Source organism: Cetorhinus maximus, chromosome 2, assembly GCF_964194155.1.
Source record: "Cetorhinus maximus chromosome 2, sCetMax3.hap1.1, whole genome shotgun sequence".
Lineage (NCBI taxonomy): Eukaryota > Metazoa > Chordata > Chondrichthyes > Lamniformes > Cetorhinidae > Cetorhinus > Cetorhinus maximus.
In genome coordinates this window covers 43,876,904-43,894,419 of record NC_135880.1, presented here as the reverse complement: position 1 = coordinate 43,894,419, position 17,516 = coordinate 43,876,904, and the positions used below count along the sequence as shown (strand labels likewise).

The window sequence follows — 17,516 nt, the reverse complement described above, 5'->3', positions numbered from 1 at the left end:
TGGCCTGAAAAGTACCTTGGCTTGACATCCTATGTGTAATGCTATGGGAGATGGACTAGTTAATCCATATATATAAACCAATACCACAAACATTCACTCCCTCCGCCACCGATGAACAATAGCAGCAGCGTGTACCATCCACAAGATGCATTGCAGAAACTCACCAAAGCTCCTTAGGCAGCATCTTCCAAACCCACAACCACTACCATATACATGAGTATTAAATCTATCCCATATTATGACCACTAGAAGCTGAACTATCCTGATTTTAGGTTCCCTGGCATATAGTTCTCGGGTGTATTGCTTTCGTCCTGTTAAACATTTACAGCACTTGGTGCCACTTCCATACCCCTAGAAGTTTTAAAGATTATGGGTCCAAGCATGCTATTTCCACTCTGACATAACTTCATTCTAGGAAGTATTTCTTTTCCACTTTGAATTCTTACAGTGACATTTGCGCCACACAAGTGCCAGGCAATGGCCATCGCCAACAAGAAGGAATCTAGCCATCGCTCATTCAATGGCATTACTGGACTAGCTATGTAAATACTGTGGCTAAAAGAGCAGGTCAGAGGCTAGGAATTCTGCAGTGAGTAACTCACCTCCTGATTCCCAAAGCCTGTCTACCATCTACAACGTGCAAGTCAGGAGTGTTATGGAATACTCTCCACTTGCCTGGATGAGTGTAGCTCCAACGACACTCAAGAGGCTTGACACCATCCAGGACAAAGCAGCCTCTTGATTGGCACCAATACCACAAACATTCATTCCTTCCACCATCAATGAACAATAGCAGCAGTGTGTACCATCTACAAGATGCACTGCAGAAACTCACCAAAGCTTCTTCGGCAGCATCTTCCAAACCCACAACTGCTACCATCTAGAAGGACAAGTGCAGCAGATAAATGGAAACAGCACCACCTGGAAGTTCCTTTCCAAGCTACTCACCATCCTGACTTGGAAATATATCACCATTCCTTCACTGTCGCTGGATCAAAATCCTGGAACTCCCTCCCAAACAGCACTACACCACATGGACTGCAGCGGTTCAAGAAGGCAGCCCACCATCACCTCCTCCAGGGCAATTAGGAAGCCAGCAAGACCTACAACCCATCAATGAGTTTTTTAAAAAGGTTTTTTCGGTCTCATATGCTTTTCTGTAGGTATCCTAATTGTTCTACCACTTCCTTTTGTAGCCTTTCGTTCCTACTATCAAACTGCTACGAAAATGAAACAAGGATTTGCGATTTCCCCATCCTCTGAGATCCCTTTGTATTTCTAATTAGCCCTAATCTTTCATTATTTTACTATTTTGTATATAAAATAGTTTTATTTTTCTGTTTGTCACCTACCAGTTCATGGTTTCATATGCCCTCTTAGATATTGCTCAATATTTTCAGTACAGTTTTTATTGGCTTTAGATTAGGCATGTGTCTTTTAAGCTTCATTCTAAGTTGAATTTTTTCACTCATCCAAGAAATTCAAGCTTTTGTTGCACCACCTTTAATATTTATGGGAATATATCTAGTATATACCCAAAATATCATCTATTTGAATGTTTTCTATTGTTTGTGCACTGTCGTATCTACCAAATTTTCATTTCAGTATATCTGGGTTAATTCTTTAGTTAAAATTGACTTCAACTTTTTCCAGTCAAGTACTTCTCTCTCTTCAACTGTTTCTTCTCTTTCTCAATTCTTGTATTGAACCTAATCGTTATGGTTATTTTTCCCCAAATATTTCTCTACCCTGATTGGCCCACATTACCCACTTCATTTAGAAACATAGAACGATTTATAGCACAGAAGGATTAGCACTGTTTTTGACGATTTTGTCCATGCCTAGATTTAGATCTAGCATTGCTCTCTTTCATGTTGGACTTAAAAACGTACTATTCCGGAAAGCAGTATTGGACACATTGTATAAACTTCTCATCATCTTTGCTGCTTACATGACTTTGGTTCCAGCCTATCTTTGGACAATAAGAGTCACCCCTCACCACGGTCCTGTTGTTCCTGTATAGTTCTTGTTCTTGCGCTCCTGTTCTAAACAGAATGACAACCCAGCTGGCTGTAAGAAAGCACAGAGTATGGGTTAAGAGAGACAGAAGGTGGGAAATGAGATCCCACAAGGATCAGTGCTAGTAACGCTACTTGTTCACAATATATGTCAATGATTTAGACTTTAGAATCAAAAACACAATTTCTAAATTTGCAGATCCAAATTGAGAGAGATCGGAGGACTGCAACAAATTACAGACGTTAAGGAACTTCCAGAATGGGCATATAGTTGGCAAATTAATTTCAACCTGGCTAAGAGTGTGAGATATTATGTTTTAGTAAGAAAAATAAGGAGGTCACATATGACCTAGAAAATAAGAATCTAAATGAGTAGAAGAGCAAATGGAGTACAAATACACAAATTGTTAGAAGTTTTGATGCAGGTCAATAAGACAACGCAAAAGCAAACCAAGCATGATGATTCATTTCTAGAGGGATAGAATTGAAACGTAGAGAAGCTATGCTGAACTCGTATTAAACTTCGGTTAAACCACACTTAAGGATATAGAGGCTCTAGAGAGGGTGCAGAAAAAATTTGCAAGGATAATTTTACAAGGAACAAGGCCACTTAGCCCCTTGAGCTGTTTCTGAACTGAGAGTTTATACCTCTCCAGAAAGAAAGAACAGGGTGGGTCTCTTTTTCTCTTGAAAAGAGATGGCTGAGAGATTACCTAATCAGAGCCTTTAAAATTATGAAAGATTTTGATAAAGTAGACAGAGTGTTTCCACTTGAAAGGAAGAGCGAACGAGAGGTCATCAGTATAAGTCACCAAGAAATTAAAAAGAATTCAAAATAAACTTCATTCTGAGAATGTTGAGAACGTGAAACTTGCTACCACAAGATCTCATTGAAGGCAAGTAGAATATATGCATTTAAGTGGAAGATAGATAAGCGTATGTTGGAGAACAGAATGGAGGGTTATGCTGATAGGTGAGGAAGAATGGGAGGCAGCTCGAGTGGAGCATAAACGCCAGCATGGACAGGTTGGACCAAGTAACTTTTTTCTGTGTTTTATCTTCATTGTAATTTACATCCCCTTTTTTTTTAGGGTCCACTTGCTCAATGATCCTGCAGCATGCTCATGATTGTTGTCCTCTTGAGTTACTGTCATTGTTACCAGTATTCGGTACTGAATATCTATTAGTATTCTTGTGGAATCCCTGAAATGCTTTTTGACTCCTCTTCCTACACTGATGTATGGTCACTTGCTTCCTTAACAACTTGCCTTGCCTTAGTGATCACTTTCTGTAAAAAATGTTCCAAATATTCCACTTCAGCTCAATGACTTGAGTGTACATAATTGCCCCTCAAACTCAAACTATTTTCCTAGACATAAGTCGTGTCAGAATCATCAGCAAAGTGATGGAAGGGTCGTTGACAGTACTATCGATCGGCACTTAGTCAGCAATAACCTGCTCACTGACGGCTGGTTTGGGTTCCGCCAGGACCACTCAGCTCCTGACCTCATTACACCCTTGGTTCAAACATGGACAAAAGAGCTGAACTCGTGAGGTGAGAGTGACTGCCCTTGACATCAAGGCAGCATTTGACTGGGTGTGTCATCAAGGGGCCCTCGCAAAACTGGAGTCAATGGGAATCGGGGGAACTCTCCAGTGGTTGGAGTCATACCTGCACAAAGGAAGATGGTTGTGGTTGTTGGAGGTCAATCATCCGAGTCCCTTAGGGTAGTATACTAGGCCAAACCTTCAGCAGCTTCATCAATGACCTGCCCTCCGTCATAAGGTCAAAAGTGGAGATGTTCGCTGATGATCGCACAATGTTCAGCACCATTCATGACTCCTCAGATACTGAAGCAGTCCATGCCCATATGCAATAAGACCTGAACAACACTCAGGCTTGGGCTGATGCGTAGCAAGTAACACTCATGCTGCAAAAATGTCAGGCAATGACCATCTCCAATAAGAGAGAATTCAACCATCTACCCTTGACATTCAATGACTTTACCATTGCTGAATCCCTCACTATCAACATGCTGGGATTACCGTTGACCAGGAACTGAACTGGACCAACCATATGAATATTGTGGCTACAAGAGCAGGCCAGGAGCTCGGAATTCTGTGGAGAGTAACTCACTTGCTGACCCCTCAAAGCTTGTCCACCAGCTCCACCATTCAATAAGATTCTGACTAATCTGATTGTAACCTCAACTCCACATTCCCGCCTACCCTGATAACCTTTCACCCCCTTGCTTATCAAGAATCTGCCTACTCCTGCCTTAAAAATATTCAAAGATTCTGCTTGCACCGCCTTTTATGGAAGAGAGTTCCAAAGATTCAAGATCCTCAGAGAAGAAATTTCTCCTCATCTCTGTCTTAAATGGGCGACCCCTTATTTTTCAGTGGCAACTAGTTCTAGATTCTCCCACAAAATGAATCATTCTTTCCACATCCAACTTGTCAAGGGATCGGTTAGCTCGGTTGGCTGGGCGGCTGGCTTGTGATGCAGAATGATGCCAATAGCCAGGTTCAATTCCCAAACCAGCTGAGGTCCCGCCTTCGCAACCTTGCTCCTCATCTGAGGTGTGGCGACCCTCAGGTTAAAGTCAGCACCAGTCACCTCTCTTTAATAATAAGAAAGCAGCCTATGGTCCTCTGGGACTACGGTGACTTTCACTGTCAAGATCCCTCAGGATCTTTCAATCAAGTCTTCTAAACTCCAGTGGATACAAGCCTGATCTGTCCAACTTTTCCTCGTAAGACAACCCGCCCATTGCAGGTATTAGTCTAGTGAACCTTCTCTGAACTGCTTCCAGTTCATTCCAGCATTTACATCCTTCCTTAAATGAGACCAGTACTGTACACAGTACTCCAGATGTGGTCTCACCAGTGAGGTACACTCATCTACTTGCTTGGATGAGTTCAGCTCTAACAGCACTCCAGAAGTTCGGCACCATCTAGGACAAAGCAGCCTGCTTGATTGGCACCCCATTCACTCCCTTCACCAGTGTGACGTAGCCTACTTGGACTTCAGCAAGGCTTTTGATAAGGTCCTGCATGGGAGACTGATAACGAAGGTAAGAGCCCATGGGATACAAGGCAAATTGGATCCAGAATTGGTTGAGTGGCAGGAAGCAGAGGGTGATGGTCGAAGAGTGTTTTTGTGACTGGATGTCCACGTCCAGTGGGTTTCCACATGGGTCGGTGTTGGGTCCCTTGCTGTTTGTGATATATATAAACGATTTAGACTTGAATGTAGGAGAGTTGATCAGTAAGTTCGCAGATGACACGAAAATTGGTGGGGTGGTAAATAGTGAGGAGGAAAGCCTTAGTTTACAGGAGGATATAGACGAACTGGTCAGATGGGCTGATCAGTGGCAAATGGAATTTAATCCGGATCAGTGTGAGGTGATGCACTTGGGCAGGACAAACAAGGCACGGGAATACACGATGAATGGTAGGACCCTGGGAAGTACCGAGGATCAGAGGGACCTTGGTGTGCATGCCCACCGGACCCTTAAGGTAGCTGAACAGGTAGATAAGGTGGTTAAGAAGGCATATGGAATACTTGCCTTTATTAGCCGAGGCATAGAATATAAGAGCAAGGAGGTTATGCTGGAACTGTATAAAACGCTGGTTAGACCACAGCTAAAGCATTGCATGCAGTTCTGGAATCCGCATTATAGGAAGGATGTGATTGCACTAGAGGGAGTGCAGAGGAGATTTACCAAAATGTTGCCTGGACTGGAGAGTTTTAGTTATGAGGAGAGATTGGATAGACTGGGGTTATTTTCCCTGGAGCAGAGGCGATTGAGGGGGGACATGATTGAGTTATATAAAATTATGAGGGGCACAGATAGGGTGGACAGGAAGGAGCTTTTCCCCTTTAGTGGAGAGGTCAATAACCAGGAGGCATAGATTTAAGATAAGGGGCAGGAGGTTTAGAGGGAATGTGAGGAAGAATTTTTTCACCCAGAGGGCAGTGGGAATCTGGAACTCTCTGCCTGAAAGTGTGGTAGAGGCAGAAACCCTCATAACATTTATGAAGTGTTTGTATGTGCACTTGCGATGCCATGGCATACAAGGCTATGGGCCTAGTGCTGGAAAACGGGATTAGAATAATTAGGTACTCGTTCGACTGGCACAGACTTGGTGAGCCGAAGAGCCTTTTTCTGTGCTGTAGATCTCTATGACAGTGACAACACTGTGTACCATCTATAAGATGCACTGCAGCAACACACCAAGGCTCTTTCGACAGCACCTTCCAAACCTGCAACCTCTACCACCTAGAAAAGGACAAGGGCAGCAGATGCATGGGAACACCAGCACCTGCAAGTTCCCCTCCAAGCCGCACACCGTCCTGACTTGGAATTACATTGCCATTCCTTGACTGTTGCTGGATCAGAATCCTGGAACTTCCTCTCTAATAGCACTGTGGGTGTCCCTACACCACGGGGACTGCAGCATTCAAGGCAGAGGTTCACCACCACCTTCTCGAGGGCAATTGGGGATGTACAACATAAATGCTGGCCTAGCCAGTGTAAGAATAAAGTTTTTAAAACTCATGAAACACTTAAAGCCTCCTGTATTGTATGGTTATTCCCCCGGATTAAGCCATTTAAAAAAGTTTTTAGTATGTTGAAACTCAACACACTGATTTTTAAAATTAATTTAATTTTAAGGTTTACTGAACCCCTCAGCTACCTCTGCTGAGGTTAAGCTCCAGTCCTTTTGGCTTTTTGTACTTCATTTGTCTCTTGTGGCTCAAGGTTTAATGTTTTAATATACTCTTCTAAACTGTTCTCTCAATACCCTTATCTAAACTTTTGAGGTTCTAATTGCTCTTCGTGGTACATCGCCTTTAAACTTGGGGTGTGTTGATGCTTTTCTCAATACCTTTTCCAATGCTGGTACATATTTTTGTAGTGTAGTTAAAAGAACCAAACACTACTCCATATCTGACCATTGCATTGCTAAACAAGAATATACAGATTGAGGCACTTATGTTTCTACTTGACACAGAGTCCATGAAAAATTGTACCAACCTGATGATAGGTGCTCCCTTCATCAATGTCATCATCTGTGACAACAGGAAAGAGGTGCATTTTCTCAGTGTTCAGCTAGCTTGTGACTACTGTCACCACGTTATGTAAATTAATGTTTGCTTTCCTGGCAGCTGTCTTGATACACTCGTTCATAATCCAAGTATTTTTTCACCCAGAAATAAAGTCTAAGCAATGCAAACTACGCTGTCCAGGCATAGCTGATGAGACCTGTGCACTTTCCCAGGACATTGCTATAACATGCATTCCACCACCAGAGAAATCAAAAAAGGTGGAATGTTGAAAGCATGCTTCAGGTGTTTGATCAATCCGAGTGCTATGCCATATAATTTGGTTGGGGTTAATAGACACCATACAACATTGAGGATTTGGAGGACAAAGCACCTAAATCCAGATTGCTGGTGACACCAAACTGGGTGGAAGCGTAAGTTGTGATGAGGATGATGCAAGGAGGCTTCAAGAGGACTTGGACAGGATAAGTGAATGGATTAGAACATGGCAGATGGAATGCAATGTGAATAAGTATGAAGTTATTCACTTTGGTAGAAAAAACAATGGCAGAATTTTTCTTAAATGGTGAGAGATTGGGACGTGCGGGCCCTAGTTCATGAGCTACCATAAATTGGCATGCAGGTGCAGCAAGCAATTAGGAAGGCAAATGGTATGTTGGCTTTCATCGCAAGGGGATTTGAGTACAGAAGTAAAGATGTCTTGCTGCAGTTGTATAGAGCCTTGGTAAAACCTCACCTGGAGTATTGTGTACAGTTTTGGTGGTCTTATCTAAGGAGGGATATACTTATCATAAAGGGGGTGCAACGCAGGTTCACCAGATTAACCCCTGGGAAGGCAGGATTGTTTTATGAGGAGTGATTGGGGTGACTGGGTCTGTATTCCCTAGAGTTTTGAATAATGAGGGGTGACCTCATTGAAGCTTATAAAACTCTTGCAGTACGTGATAGGGTGGATGTAGAGATGATGTTTCTCCTGGTTGGTGAGTCTAAAACCAGGGAACACAATCTCAGGATAAGGGGTAGGCCATTTAAGACCAATGAGGAGGAATTTCTTCACTGAGGGTGGTGAATCTTTGTAATTCTCTACCCCAGAGGGCTGTGGAAGCTCGATCATTGAGCATGTTCAAAACAGAAATTGATTGATTTCTGGCGACTAATAACATCAAGGGATATGGAGAGAGCGCAGGAAAGTGATGTTGAAGTAGATGATCAGCCATGATCTGAATGAATGGCGGAGCAGGCTCGATGGGCTGAATGGCCTACTCATGTTCATAAGTTTCTATGTTGGACAGTGTGCGGGCAGAGGTAGCCAAAGGGGCAGCAAAAGCCTTAAGAAAATGCATAGAATGACCGTTGTTAGCTGCAAGATATATTTAGATCATTTAGGCAACCTATTGTTAGCCATATCTTACCAACATATCAACAGTTTCTCACCACAAGATCTTACTGTTTCTGTATCTGTCCTGTGTTTTTTTTGTATTTGTTCATGGGATATGGGCGTCACTGGCTAGGCCAGCATTTATTGCCCATCACTAATTGCCCTTGAGGTGGTGATGATCTGCCTTCTGGAACCATTGAAGTCCATGTGGAGTAGGTACACCCATAGTGTTATTAGAGAGGGAGTTCCAGGATTTTGACCCAGCGACAGTGAAGGAGCGGAGATATAGTTCCAAATCGGGATGGTGAGTGGCTTTGAGGGGAACTTCCAGATGGGGGTGCTACCATGTGTCTGCTGCCCTTGTCCTTCTAGATAGTAGTGGCCGTGCATTCGGAAGATGCTATCTAAGGAGCCTTGGTGAGTTTCTGCAGTGCATCTTGTGGATGGTACAAACTACTACATCGGTGATGGGGGCAGTGAATGTTTGTGGATGGGGTGCCAATCAAGTGGGCTGCTTTGCCCTGGATGATGTCAAGTTTCTTGAGTGTTAGATCTGCACTCTTCGAAGCAAGTGGGGAATATTCCTTCACTCTCCTGACTTGTGCCTTGTAGATGGTGGACAGTCTATGGGTAATTGGGAGGTGAGTTACTCGCTGCAGGATTCCTAGCCTCTGACCTGTTCTTGTAGCCACAGTATTCATTTGGCTTGTCCAGTTCAGTTTCTGGTCAATGGTAATGCCCATATCAAAGGGCGATGGTTGGTTGGATTTTCTCTTGGTGATGGTCATTGCCTGGCACTTGGTGTGGCACAAATGTTACTTGCCACTTGTCAGCCCAAGCTTGGACATTGTCCAGGTCTTGCTGCATTTGGACATGGACTGCTTCAGTATCTGAGGAGTCGCGAATGATGCTGAACATTGTGCAGTCATCAACGAACATCCCCACTTCTGACCTTATGATGGAAGGAATGTCATTGATGAAGCAGCTGAAGATGGTTGGGCCTAGGACGCTACTCTGAGGAACACCTGCAGTGATGCCCTGGAACTAAGATTGACCTCCAACAACCACAACCATCTTCCTTTGTGCAAGGTATGACCCCAACCAACGGAGAGTTTCCCCTTCTGATTCATATTGACTCCAGTTTTGCTAGGGCTACTGGGTCAAATGCACTCACCTCACCTCTGGAGTTCAGCTCTTTTTTCCCTCATGTTTGAACCAATGATGTAATGAGGTCAGAAGTTGAGTGGCCCTGGCGTAGCCCAAACTGGGTGTCAGTGAGCAGGTTATTGCTAAGCAAGTGCCACTTGTTAGTACTGTTGATGACCCCTTCCATCGTTTTACTGATGATTGAGAGTAGACTGATGGGGCAGTAATTGATGGCGTTCGATTTGTCCTTTTTGTGTACAGGACGCACCTGGGCAATTTTCCACATAGCTGGGTAGATGCCTGTAGCTGTACTGTAACAACTTGGCTCAGGGCACAGCAAGTTCTGGAGCACGTCTTTAGTGCTATTGCCGGAATATTGTCAGGGCCCATAGCTTTTTCAGTATCCAGTGCCTTCAGCCGTTTCTTGATGTCAGGTGGAGCGAGTTAAATTGGCTGAAGACTGGCATCTGTGATGCTGGGGAAATCCAGAGGAAGCCGAGATGGATCATCACTGGGCACTTCTGGCTGAAGATTGTTGTAAATGCTTCAGCCTTATCTCTTACACTGCTGTGTTGGGCTCCTCCATCATTGAGGATGTGGATATTTGCGGAGCCACTGCCTCTAATCTTTTGTTTAATTGTCGTCCTCCATTCGTGACTGGATATGGCAGAGCTTAGATCTGATCTGTTGGTTGTGGAATTGCTTAGCTCTGTCTATCACTTGCTGCTTATGTTATTTGGTATGTAAGTAGCCCTGAGTTTTGGCTTCACCAGGTTGACACCTCATTTTTAGGTATGCCTGGGACTGCTCCTGAAATGCCCTCCTGCACTCTTCTTTGAACCAAGGTTGATTCCCTGGCTTGATGGCAATGGTAGAGTGGGGGTATGCCAGGCCATGAGGTTACAGTTTGGTTGAGCACAATTCTGCTGCTGCTGATGGCCCACAGCGCCTAATGGATGCCCAGTCTTGAGTTGCTAGATCTGTTCGAAATCTATCCCATTTAGCACGGTGTTAATGCCAGACAACACGATGGAGGGTCGTCTCAATGTGACGATGGGACTCTTTGGTAACTCCTACCAATACAGCCATGGACAGATGCATCTGCGGCAGGCAGGTTAGTGAGGATGTCATGTTTTTCCCTCTTGTTCCCTCAACACCTGCTGCACACCCAGTCTAGCAGCTATGTCCTTTAAACTCAGCCAGCTCGATCTGTAGTGGTGCTTCTGAAGCACTCTTGGTGGTGGACTTTGAAGTCCCCACAGAGTACATTCTGCACCTCGACACCCTCAGTGCTTCCTCCAAGTGATGTTCAATGTGGAGGAGTATAATTCATCAGCTGAGGGGGGATAGTACTTGGTAATCAGCAGGAGGTTTCCTTGCCCGTGTTTGACCTGATGTCATGAGACTTCATGGGGTCCGGAGTCGCTGTTGAGGACTCCCAGGGCAACTCCCTCCTGACTGTATACCACTGTGCCGCCATCTGTACTGGGTCTGTCCTGCCGGTGGGACAGGACATACCCAGGTGTGGTGGTGGTGGTGTCTGGGACATTGTCTGTAAGGTATGATTCCTTGAGATAGTTCTCCCAATTTTGGCACTAGCCACCAGATGCTAGTCCAGAGGATTTTGCAGGGTCGAAAGGGCTGAGTTTGCCATTGGCATTTCTGGTGACTAGGTCAATGTCGGGTGGTTTGTCCAGTTCCAATCCATTCAGACTTTTTAGCAGTTTGATATAACTGAGAGGCTTGTTAGGCCATTTCAGAGGGCTGTTAAGAGTCAATCACATTGCTTTGGGTCTGGAGTCACAGGTAGACCACATCAGGTAAGGATGGCAGACCCCCTTCCCTAAAGGACATTAGTGAACCAGATGGGATTTTACGACAATCGACAATGGTTTCATGGTAATCATCAGACTTTTAATTCCAGATTTTTATTGAATTCAAATTTCACCATTTGCCATGCTGAGATTCCCCAGAACATTGCCCTGGATTACTAAGATAAAAACAAAAAGCTACTGCGGATGCTGAAAATCCAAAACAAAACAAAAACAGAATTACCTGGAAAAACTCAGCAAGTCTGGCAGCATCGGCGGAGAAGAAATCAGTCAACGTTTCGAGCCTTCATGGCCCTTCGGCAGAACTGCAGCATAGTTTCAACAAGGGAGAAATATAAATTGGTTTAAGGTGGGTGGGGGGGGGGGAAGAGACACATTGAGGGTGTGGTGTGAGCAGATAATAATCAAAAGATGTCACAGACAAAAGGGTCAAAGAGGTGTTGAAGGTGGTGGTCTTTGTCTGAGAAAAGTGCTAATTAAGAATGGAAAACAGGATATTCAAAGTACAGCTCTATTGGGGGTGGGGTGGAAAGACTAAAGGTTTTAGTTTTAGATTTAAAAATAATGGAAATAGGTGGGGAAAGAAGAATCTATATAAATTATTGAAAAAAAAAAGCGGGTGGGGGGGAAAAAGAAACGGGGTGGGGATGGGGGGAGGGGGAGTTTAAGATCTAAAGTTGTTGAATTCAATATTCAGCCCAGAGGGCTGTAAAGTTCCTAGTCGGAAGATGAGGTGCTGTTCCTCCAGTTTGCGTTGGGCTTCACTGGAACAATGCAGCAAGTCAAGGACAGACATGTTGGCAAGAGAACAGGGTGGAGTGTTAAAATGGCAAGCGACAGGGAGGTTTGTAGCGTCCAATCCGAGTGTTTACGTGGCTCGTCCACGTTGTGTCTTAACTCCAGGAAACCACATCCAAGGGCAGTGAGGAAACCGCAACCGAGGGCAGTGACTCAGGTGGGAGCGGAGCTCTGGTAAATTGGTCTTGATTTTCAGTATGAAGCAAACATAAATTTAGGCAAGCGTGGAAGTTCGTCACCTAGGTAAACCTCCCTAACTCACTTATCAGCACAAAAGCTTTGGTAGTCTTAAATAACTAACTTATCCAATACTTGTACTCAGATTTCAAATTGTCTATTATTGTATGTGCTACGAAATTTATAGCATCTTAGTATCATTTCAGTGAATCATTGTAGAAAATATTTAATCATGTTGAACTGCATATAGTCAAAACAAGAGTTGACTTAAGAAAAATTGTTAATTTCAGGTTGATACCTGTCCTTGTGAATGGGATGAAATATTCAGAAATTGATATTATTCTTCTTAAGGTGAGTTATGTAGTTTATGTCTAAACACTAAATTTTAAGTTTATTGCTAACTTACTAGCAGTCCACGTGCTGTGTCATCTGAGAGTGAGGTGTTCTTCTGTTTAAGAAATTAATAACAATTAAGTACTTAATTTTTTTCAGGGTGATGTTGAGGAAGATGAAGCTGTTCCTGATAATGAGCAGGATATTAAACCTCGCTTTCATAGATCTCGAACCGTTGCTCAGCAGCATGAAGAGGATGGAATCGGTGAAGAGGAGGAGGAGGAGGATGATCTCGATGATGATGATACAATTTCTGATTGGAATTTAAGTATGTTTAAATGAAAGTCTTGCTTAATTTGATTTTCTTTCCTATTCAACATAACTTTTTGAGCAATTTTAAGCTCTACCCTGGTTTGTATAAAATGCTTTTAGGATAATGAATAAACCAATTTTAATGTAGGGAAGTAACACAAGGAAGTTGTTGTGGCAAATGGTTGGCTAGGAGTGGTGGGGGCGGTACTATGATCAACTTATGAACATATAGTTAACATTGCAGGTAAATTGATCAGAATGCTGTGGAACACTTAAGTGAGAACATTCATCCTCCAGCATATAATGCCTCTGTTTCACTCAGGTGTCATTTAGTTTTAAAAAGGATGGAATTGATGCAATTTATAAAGCTCAAAAACCTATTGTCGGCAGATAGCTATGAGCAATGTTTCCCATGAACTGGGATTTGGGTTTGCAATTATATCTGTTTTTGTCTGAGTTGGCGTTTACTGAGAAGTAAAATAAGTACTTTTATTGAAGTGTGTCATTATTATAGAAAGCACCTGTACAAAGCTTTGTGAATAATGGAAAAAGTGGATGCTCTGTGAAGTACTAAAATTGATGCAATCGTAATATCTGAAACAAAATGGTAACACTATTAAAGTTCCAAAAAGGTTATGTCAAATGAAATAATGGCGTTTATTTTTGGGTTCGGGGGAGGCTCAAAGACCAAAAGACATCTGGATTAAATAGGTGCCTAATGAAAGCATGCTTGTGGGAATGGAATTGCAGACCAGATGTCGAAGCCCTGCTAAAGAGAAACTTGTGCAAAAATGTTTTAAGGTGTTTGTAATATTAGTACTGTTGCATCATATTATGTTCCTAAGGCACAGAACAAAACCTGCAATTTTAACTATTAGACCTGAAATTCCTGCAGAAAATGTACTGTAATAAAATTTCACTTTGATTTAATCTGAATTAAACGTATGCATAATTTTTCTCTAGGCCTTAAAATGTGTTCAAGTAAATTTCCAGAAGAGAGATTCTCATTTCTATTATGTAATTATTTCCTTGGGTCTAAAAAGAAGGAACTAATATGTTTATGTTAAAGGATGTTTTTTCTTTATGATCATATATTCTATCTGTTCCTCAAAAACAATGACGTCCTTGAAACATTGAGCTTGTGCATTCAGGAATTAAGCTTCTGGTGCATATATTTAAAATATAGTGCTTGTAGCCATGTCAGATCAAACCCTCCAAATCCTCATTACAGTTTTCCACTTTTTATATATTTCTCTTACTCCTACTTTGTGACGCTTGGCATTTCTCCACATCAGGTAGTTACACCAAAAGGCATCAATTCTCTGTCATGTATTACCTTGCATAATGTTGCAAGCCTTTCTTTTAATAGATGGCTCCTCTCCTTCTCCTTTTCTCCTCTCTCTACCGGAAGCTAACTACCACCTTCTCAATGTAGCAAAAGATGAACAGTAGCATCATGACAACAATGCCCACATCCTAATATCAAATAAAATAAGGACATTTTTGTGTTGCAAGAGATTGATAACAACAGTAACCATTTTTCCCCGATGGTCTTTTGAATTATTGCCATTCTAGGAGTGGTAGTCTTGTTTGAAGCTTATTAATTTTCTGTTTGCCCTTAGTCTGGTTTAAGTAGCCATCTAACATCCACATTAACTGCTTTTAAAGACATCGATACTGTTCCTACAGTTATTTTTTGTCGGAGGAAGTTAATATCAGCTTTATAGGTCTTAAATTTATAAGAGTAAGTATTGCATAGAAAATGTAACATTAATAAATTATTCTTTAGGAAAATGTTCCGCTGCTGCATTGGATGTGCTGGCTAATGTTTTCCGGGATGAATTGTTGCCACATGTTCTGCCGCTGCTGAAGGAGCTGCTATTTCACTCAGATTGGGTGGTGAAGGAGTCTGGAATTCTAGTGCTTGGAGCTATCGCTGAAGGTTGGTGGAAGATTGCATCCTAGAAAAGTTAAATTATATTTGTTTTTAAAAACAAGCCTCTACAAGATAGAAATTTCGGATCTTATTATTTGATTTGCAGAAAAGTGCATAAACCTGCGTTCTGTGAAAGCTTATTATACGCAAAGTTATGACAGGTGTTGTAGATTCTCAGCTGATTCTTATAATTGTGAGGCATCCATTTTAAGTTGAATTGTGGTGTCTTTCCACGAATGAGAGCAAGTTAGTAGGTGAGAGTAATCTTGAACTCTTGAAGGCGGAGAATTATGTCCTCACTATTATTAGTTTAGCATTGGCATATAGTTAATCTGCCTTCTTGGTTGTGACTTCTAGCATAAAGAATCATGATGGAGAAAATAAAATGTTAAATTTTGTTTACTTAGCTATAATTTGGCTAACAAGCACAAAATCTGGTTAATGCATTACTTTCAGTTACTGTTTTGCAATTAACATTGAGGGTAGGCCCTTTGTCTTGAAATAATGTTTCAATAAAATTATGACTTGAACACCATGCTAGAAGAAATGTTCATTTGACTGTTGGATATTTAAAATTAGAATGTGATGCATATCATTTTATTTAAAGCTAGATGTTGGTTCATATGACTCCAGATTTTCAGCTGCTGTTCTTGATCTCTGGGCTAGGGGTTACTGAGTGAAGATTAAGCTATTCCTCCACAGAGAGAACAGCATCTGAGGAACAACAATCTACGTGATGCTGCATAATCAATGGTGTGTGTAAGAGACCAGGGATGAGTATAGGTTGTTGGCATGCTGGAAAGAAAATACTAGAAATGTTAAATTTTTTGACTCTATACCATAAATTTATCTGTTAGCACAGATGATTTACTAAAAGGATGACTTAGTAGAAATTTTCCCTAAAGTTTTTTTTTAACTTTGTTCAACAGGCTGTATGCAGGGTATGATCCCTTACCTACCAGAGCTTATCCCTCACCTTATTCAGTGCCTCTCTGATAAAAAAGCTCTTGTGCGTTCTATAACCTGTTGGACACTCAGCCGCTATGCACATTGGGTAGTAAGTCAGCCCCCAGATACCTATTTGAAGCCATTAATGACTGAACTGCTGAAGCGTATCTTGGACAGCAATAAGCGAGTGCAAGAGGCTGCCTGCAGGTTTGTTACTGGACAATATTTTGGGGTGTTATTACAAATTTTCTGGATGGAATTGTAAATTTTACGTCTTTATTTTATTGTGCAAATGTTAAGTATATAGATTTCAACGTCATGCTGAAATGTCCTTTGACCGTAGTTACCAACTGCATCCCTTTCCCTGGCAACTATCTGAGGCTGAACCAGACTGTTTGCAACCTGGGTGTCTTACTTGACCCCAAAATGAGCTTCCAATCACACCTGCGCCATCCCGATGACCCCTTATTTCCACTTCCATTACATTGCCTGACTCTGCCTGTGCCTCAGCTCATCTGCTGAAACCTGATGCCTTTGTGTGCTTGACTATTCCGATGCACACCTGGCCAGCCTCCCGCATTCTTTCCTTCATAAACTTGAGATGATCCAAAGCTCTGCCCATGTGCTTACTTGCACCAAGTCTCCTTGCGTACTGCTCTCTGCTTGCTAACCTACATTGGCTTCCAGTTAAGCAATGCCTTGATTTTACATTCTCATCCTTGTTTTCAGATACCTCCTTGGGCTGTGACCGTGGTCCTCCCAGCACTGCAACCCTTTGGGATATCTGCGCTCATCTAATTCTGGCCTCTTGAGCACCCCTGATTTAATTGCTCTGCCATTGGTGGCTATGCTTGCAGCTGCCTAGCCTTTAGCTCTGGGGTGGTTCCCCCCCCCCCCTGCCAAACACCCTTACCTCTTTCCTCTAAGACACTCCTTAAAACCTACCACCTCTAAATTTTGATCACATGCCCTAATACCACCTTATATAGCTCAGTCAAATTTTGCTTTGATACTCCTATGAAGGCCTTGGAACATGGCATTATGTATGTACAAGTTGTTGTTTGGCTAAATATCTTATGGGCTAATGTGCTATTCCAGTATTTTCTGAAATGAGTAAATTTGGCATTTCTTGAGAAAATTCCAGTCATTGCATTGATGTTTTATACTGTTGCTGTTTGTTTCATTGAAACTGTTTGATTCAAAGCATATAGTATCATGGGATGATCCAGCATGGAAAGAGGCTACTTGGGCTGTCATGCCTGCACCAGCTTTTTGAAAGAGCTATCCAGTTCATCCGACAGCCTAGCTTTTTCCCCATAACTCTGCAAATTAACGCAATTGCCTTTTAAAATTTCTTTGAAATCTGATTTCACCACCATTTCAGGTAGTGTGTCTTACGTCTTAATAACCTTTGGATAATTTAATTTTTTTCAAACAAAAAGGCAATTTTGAATTAATAGACTAGACTGTTTTGACTTATTAAAGCCCCTTGTGTGATATTAATTTATGTGGCCATGTAGTAGGTGCTGTAAAGTTCAGAAGTAGGCTTCAATTGAAATTTGTT

General features: G+C 42.2%; 1 protein-coding gene across 4 annotated transcripts in view; it reads left to right on the top strand.

The window, feature by feature from the left end:
• Positions 1-17,516, top strand: part of tnpo1 (transportin 1) — a 192,949-nt gene that overhangs the window by 130,154 nt on the left and 45,279 nt on the right. For all 4 annotated transcript variants that reach the window (XM_078564104.1, XM_078564093.1, XM_078564123.1 and 1 more), the window contains exons 10-13: positions 12,714-12,774; positions 12,916-13,084; positions 14,858-15,010; positions 15,934-16,159. In XM_078564104.1, coding sequence (XP_078420230.1) covers positions 12,714-12,774; positions 12,916-13,084; positions 14,858-15,010; positions 15,934-16,159 — 609 coding nt within the window. The remainder of the gene's footprint in view (positions 1-12,713; positions 12,775-12,915; positions 13,085-14,857; positions 15,011-15,933; positions 16,160-17,516) is intronic.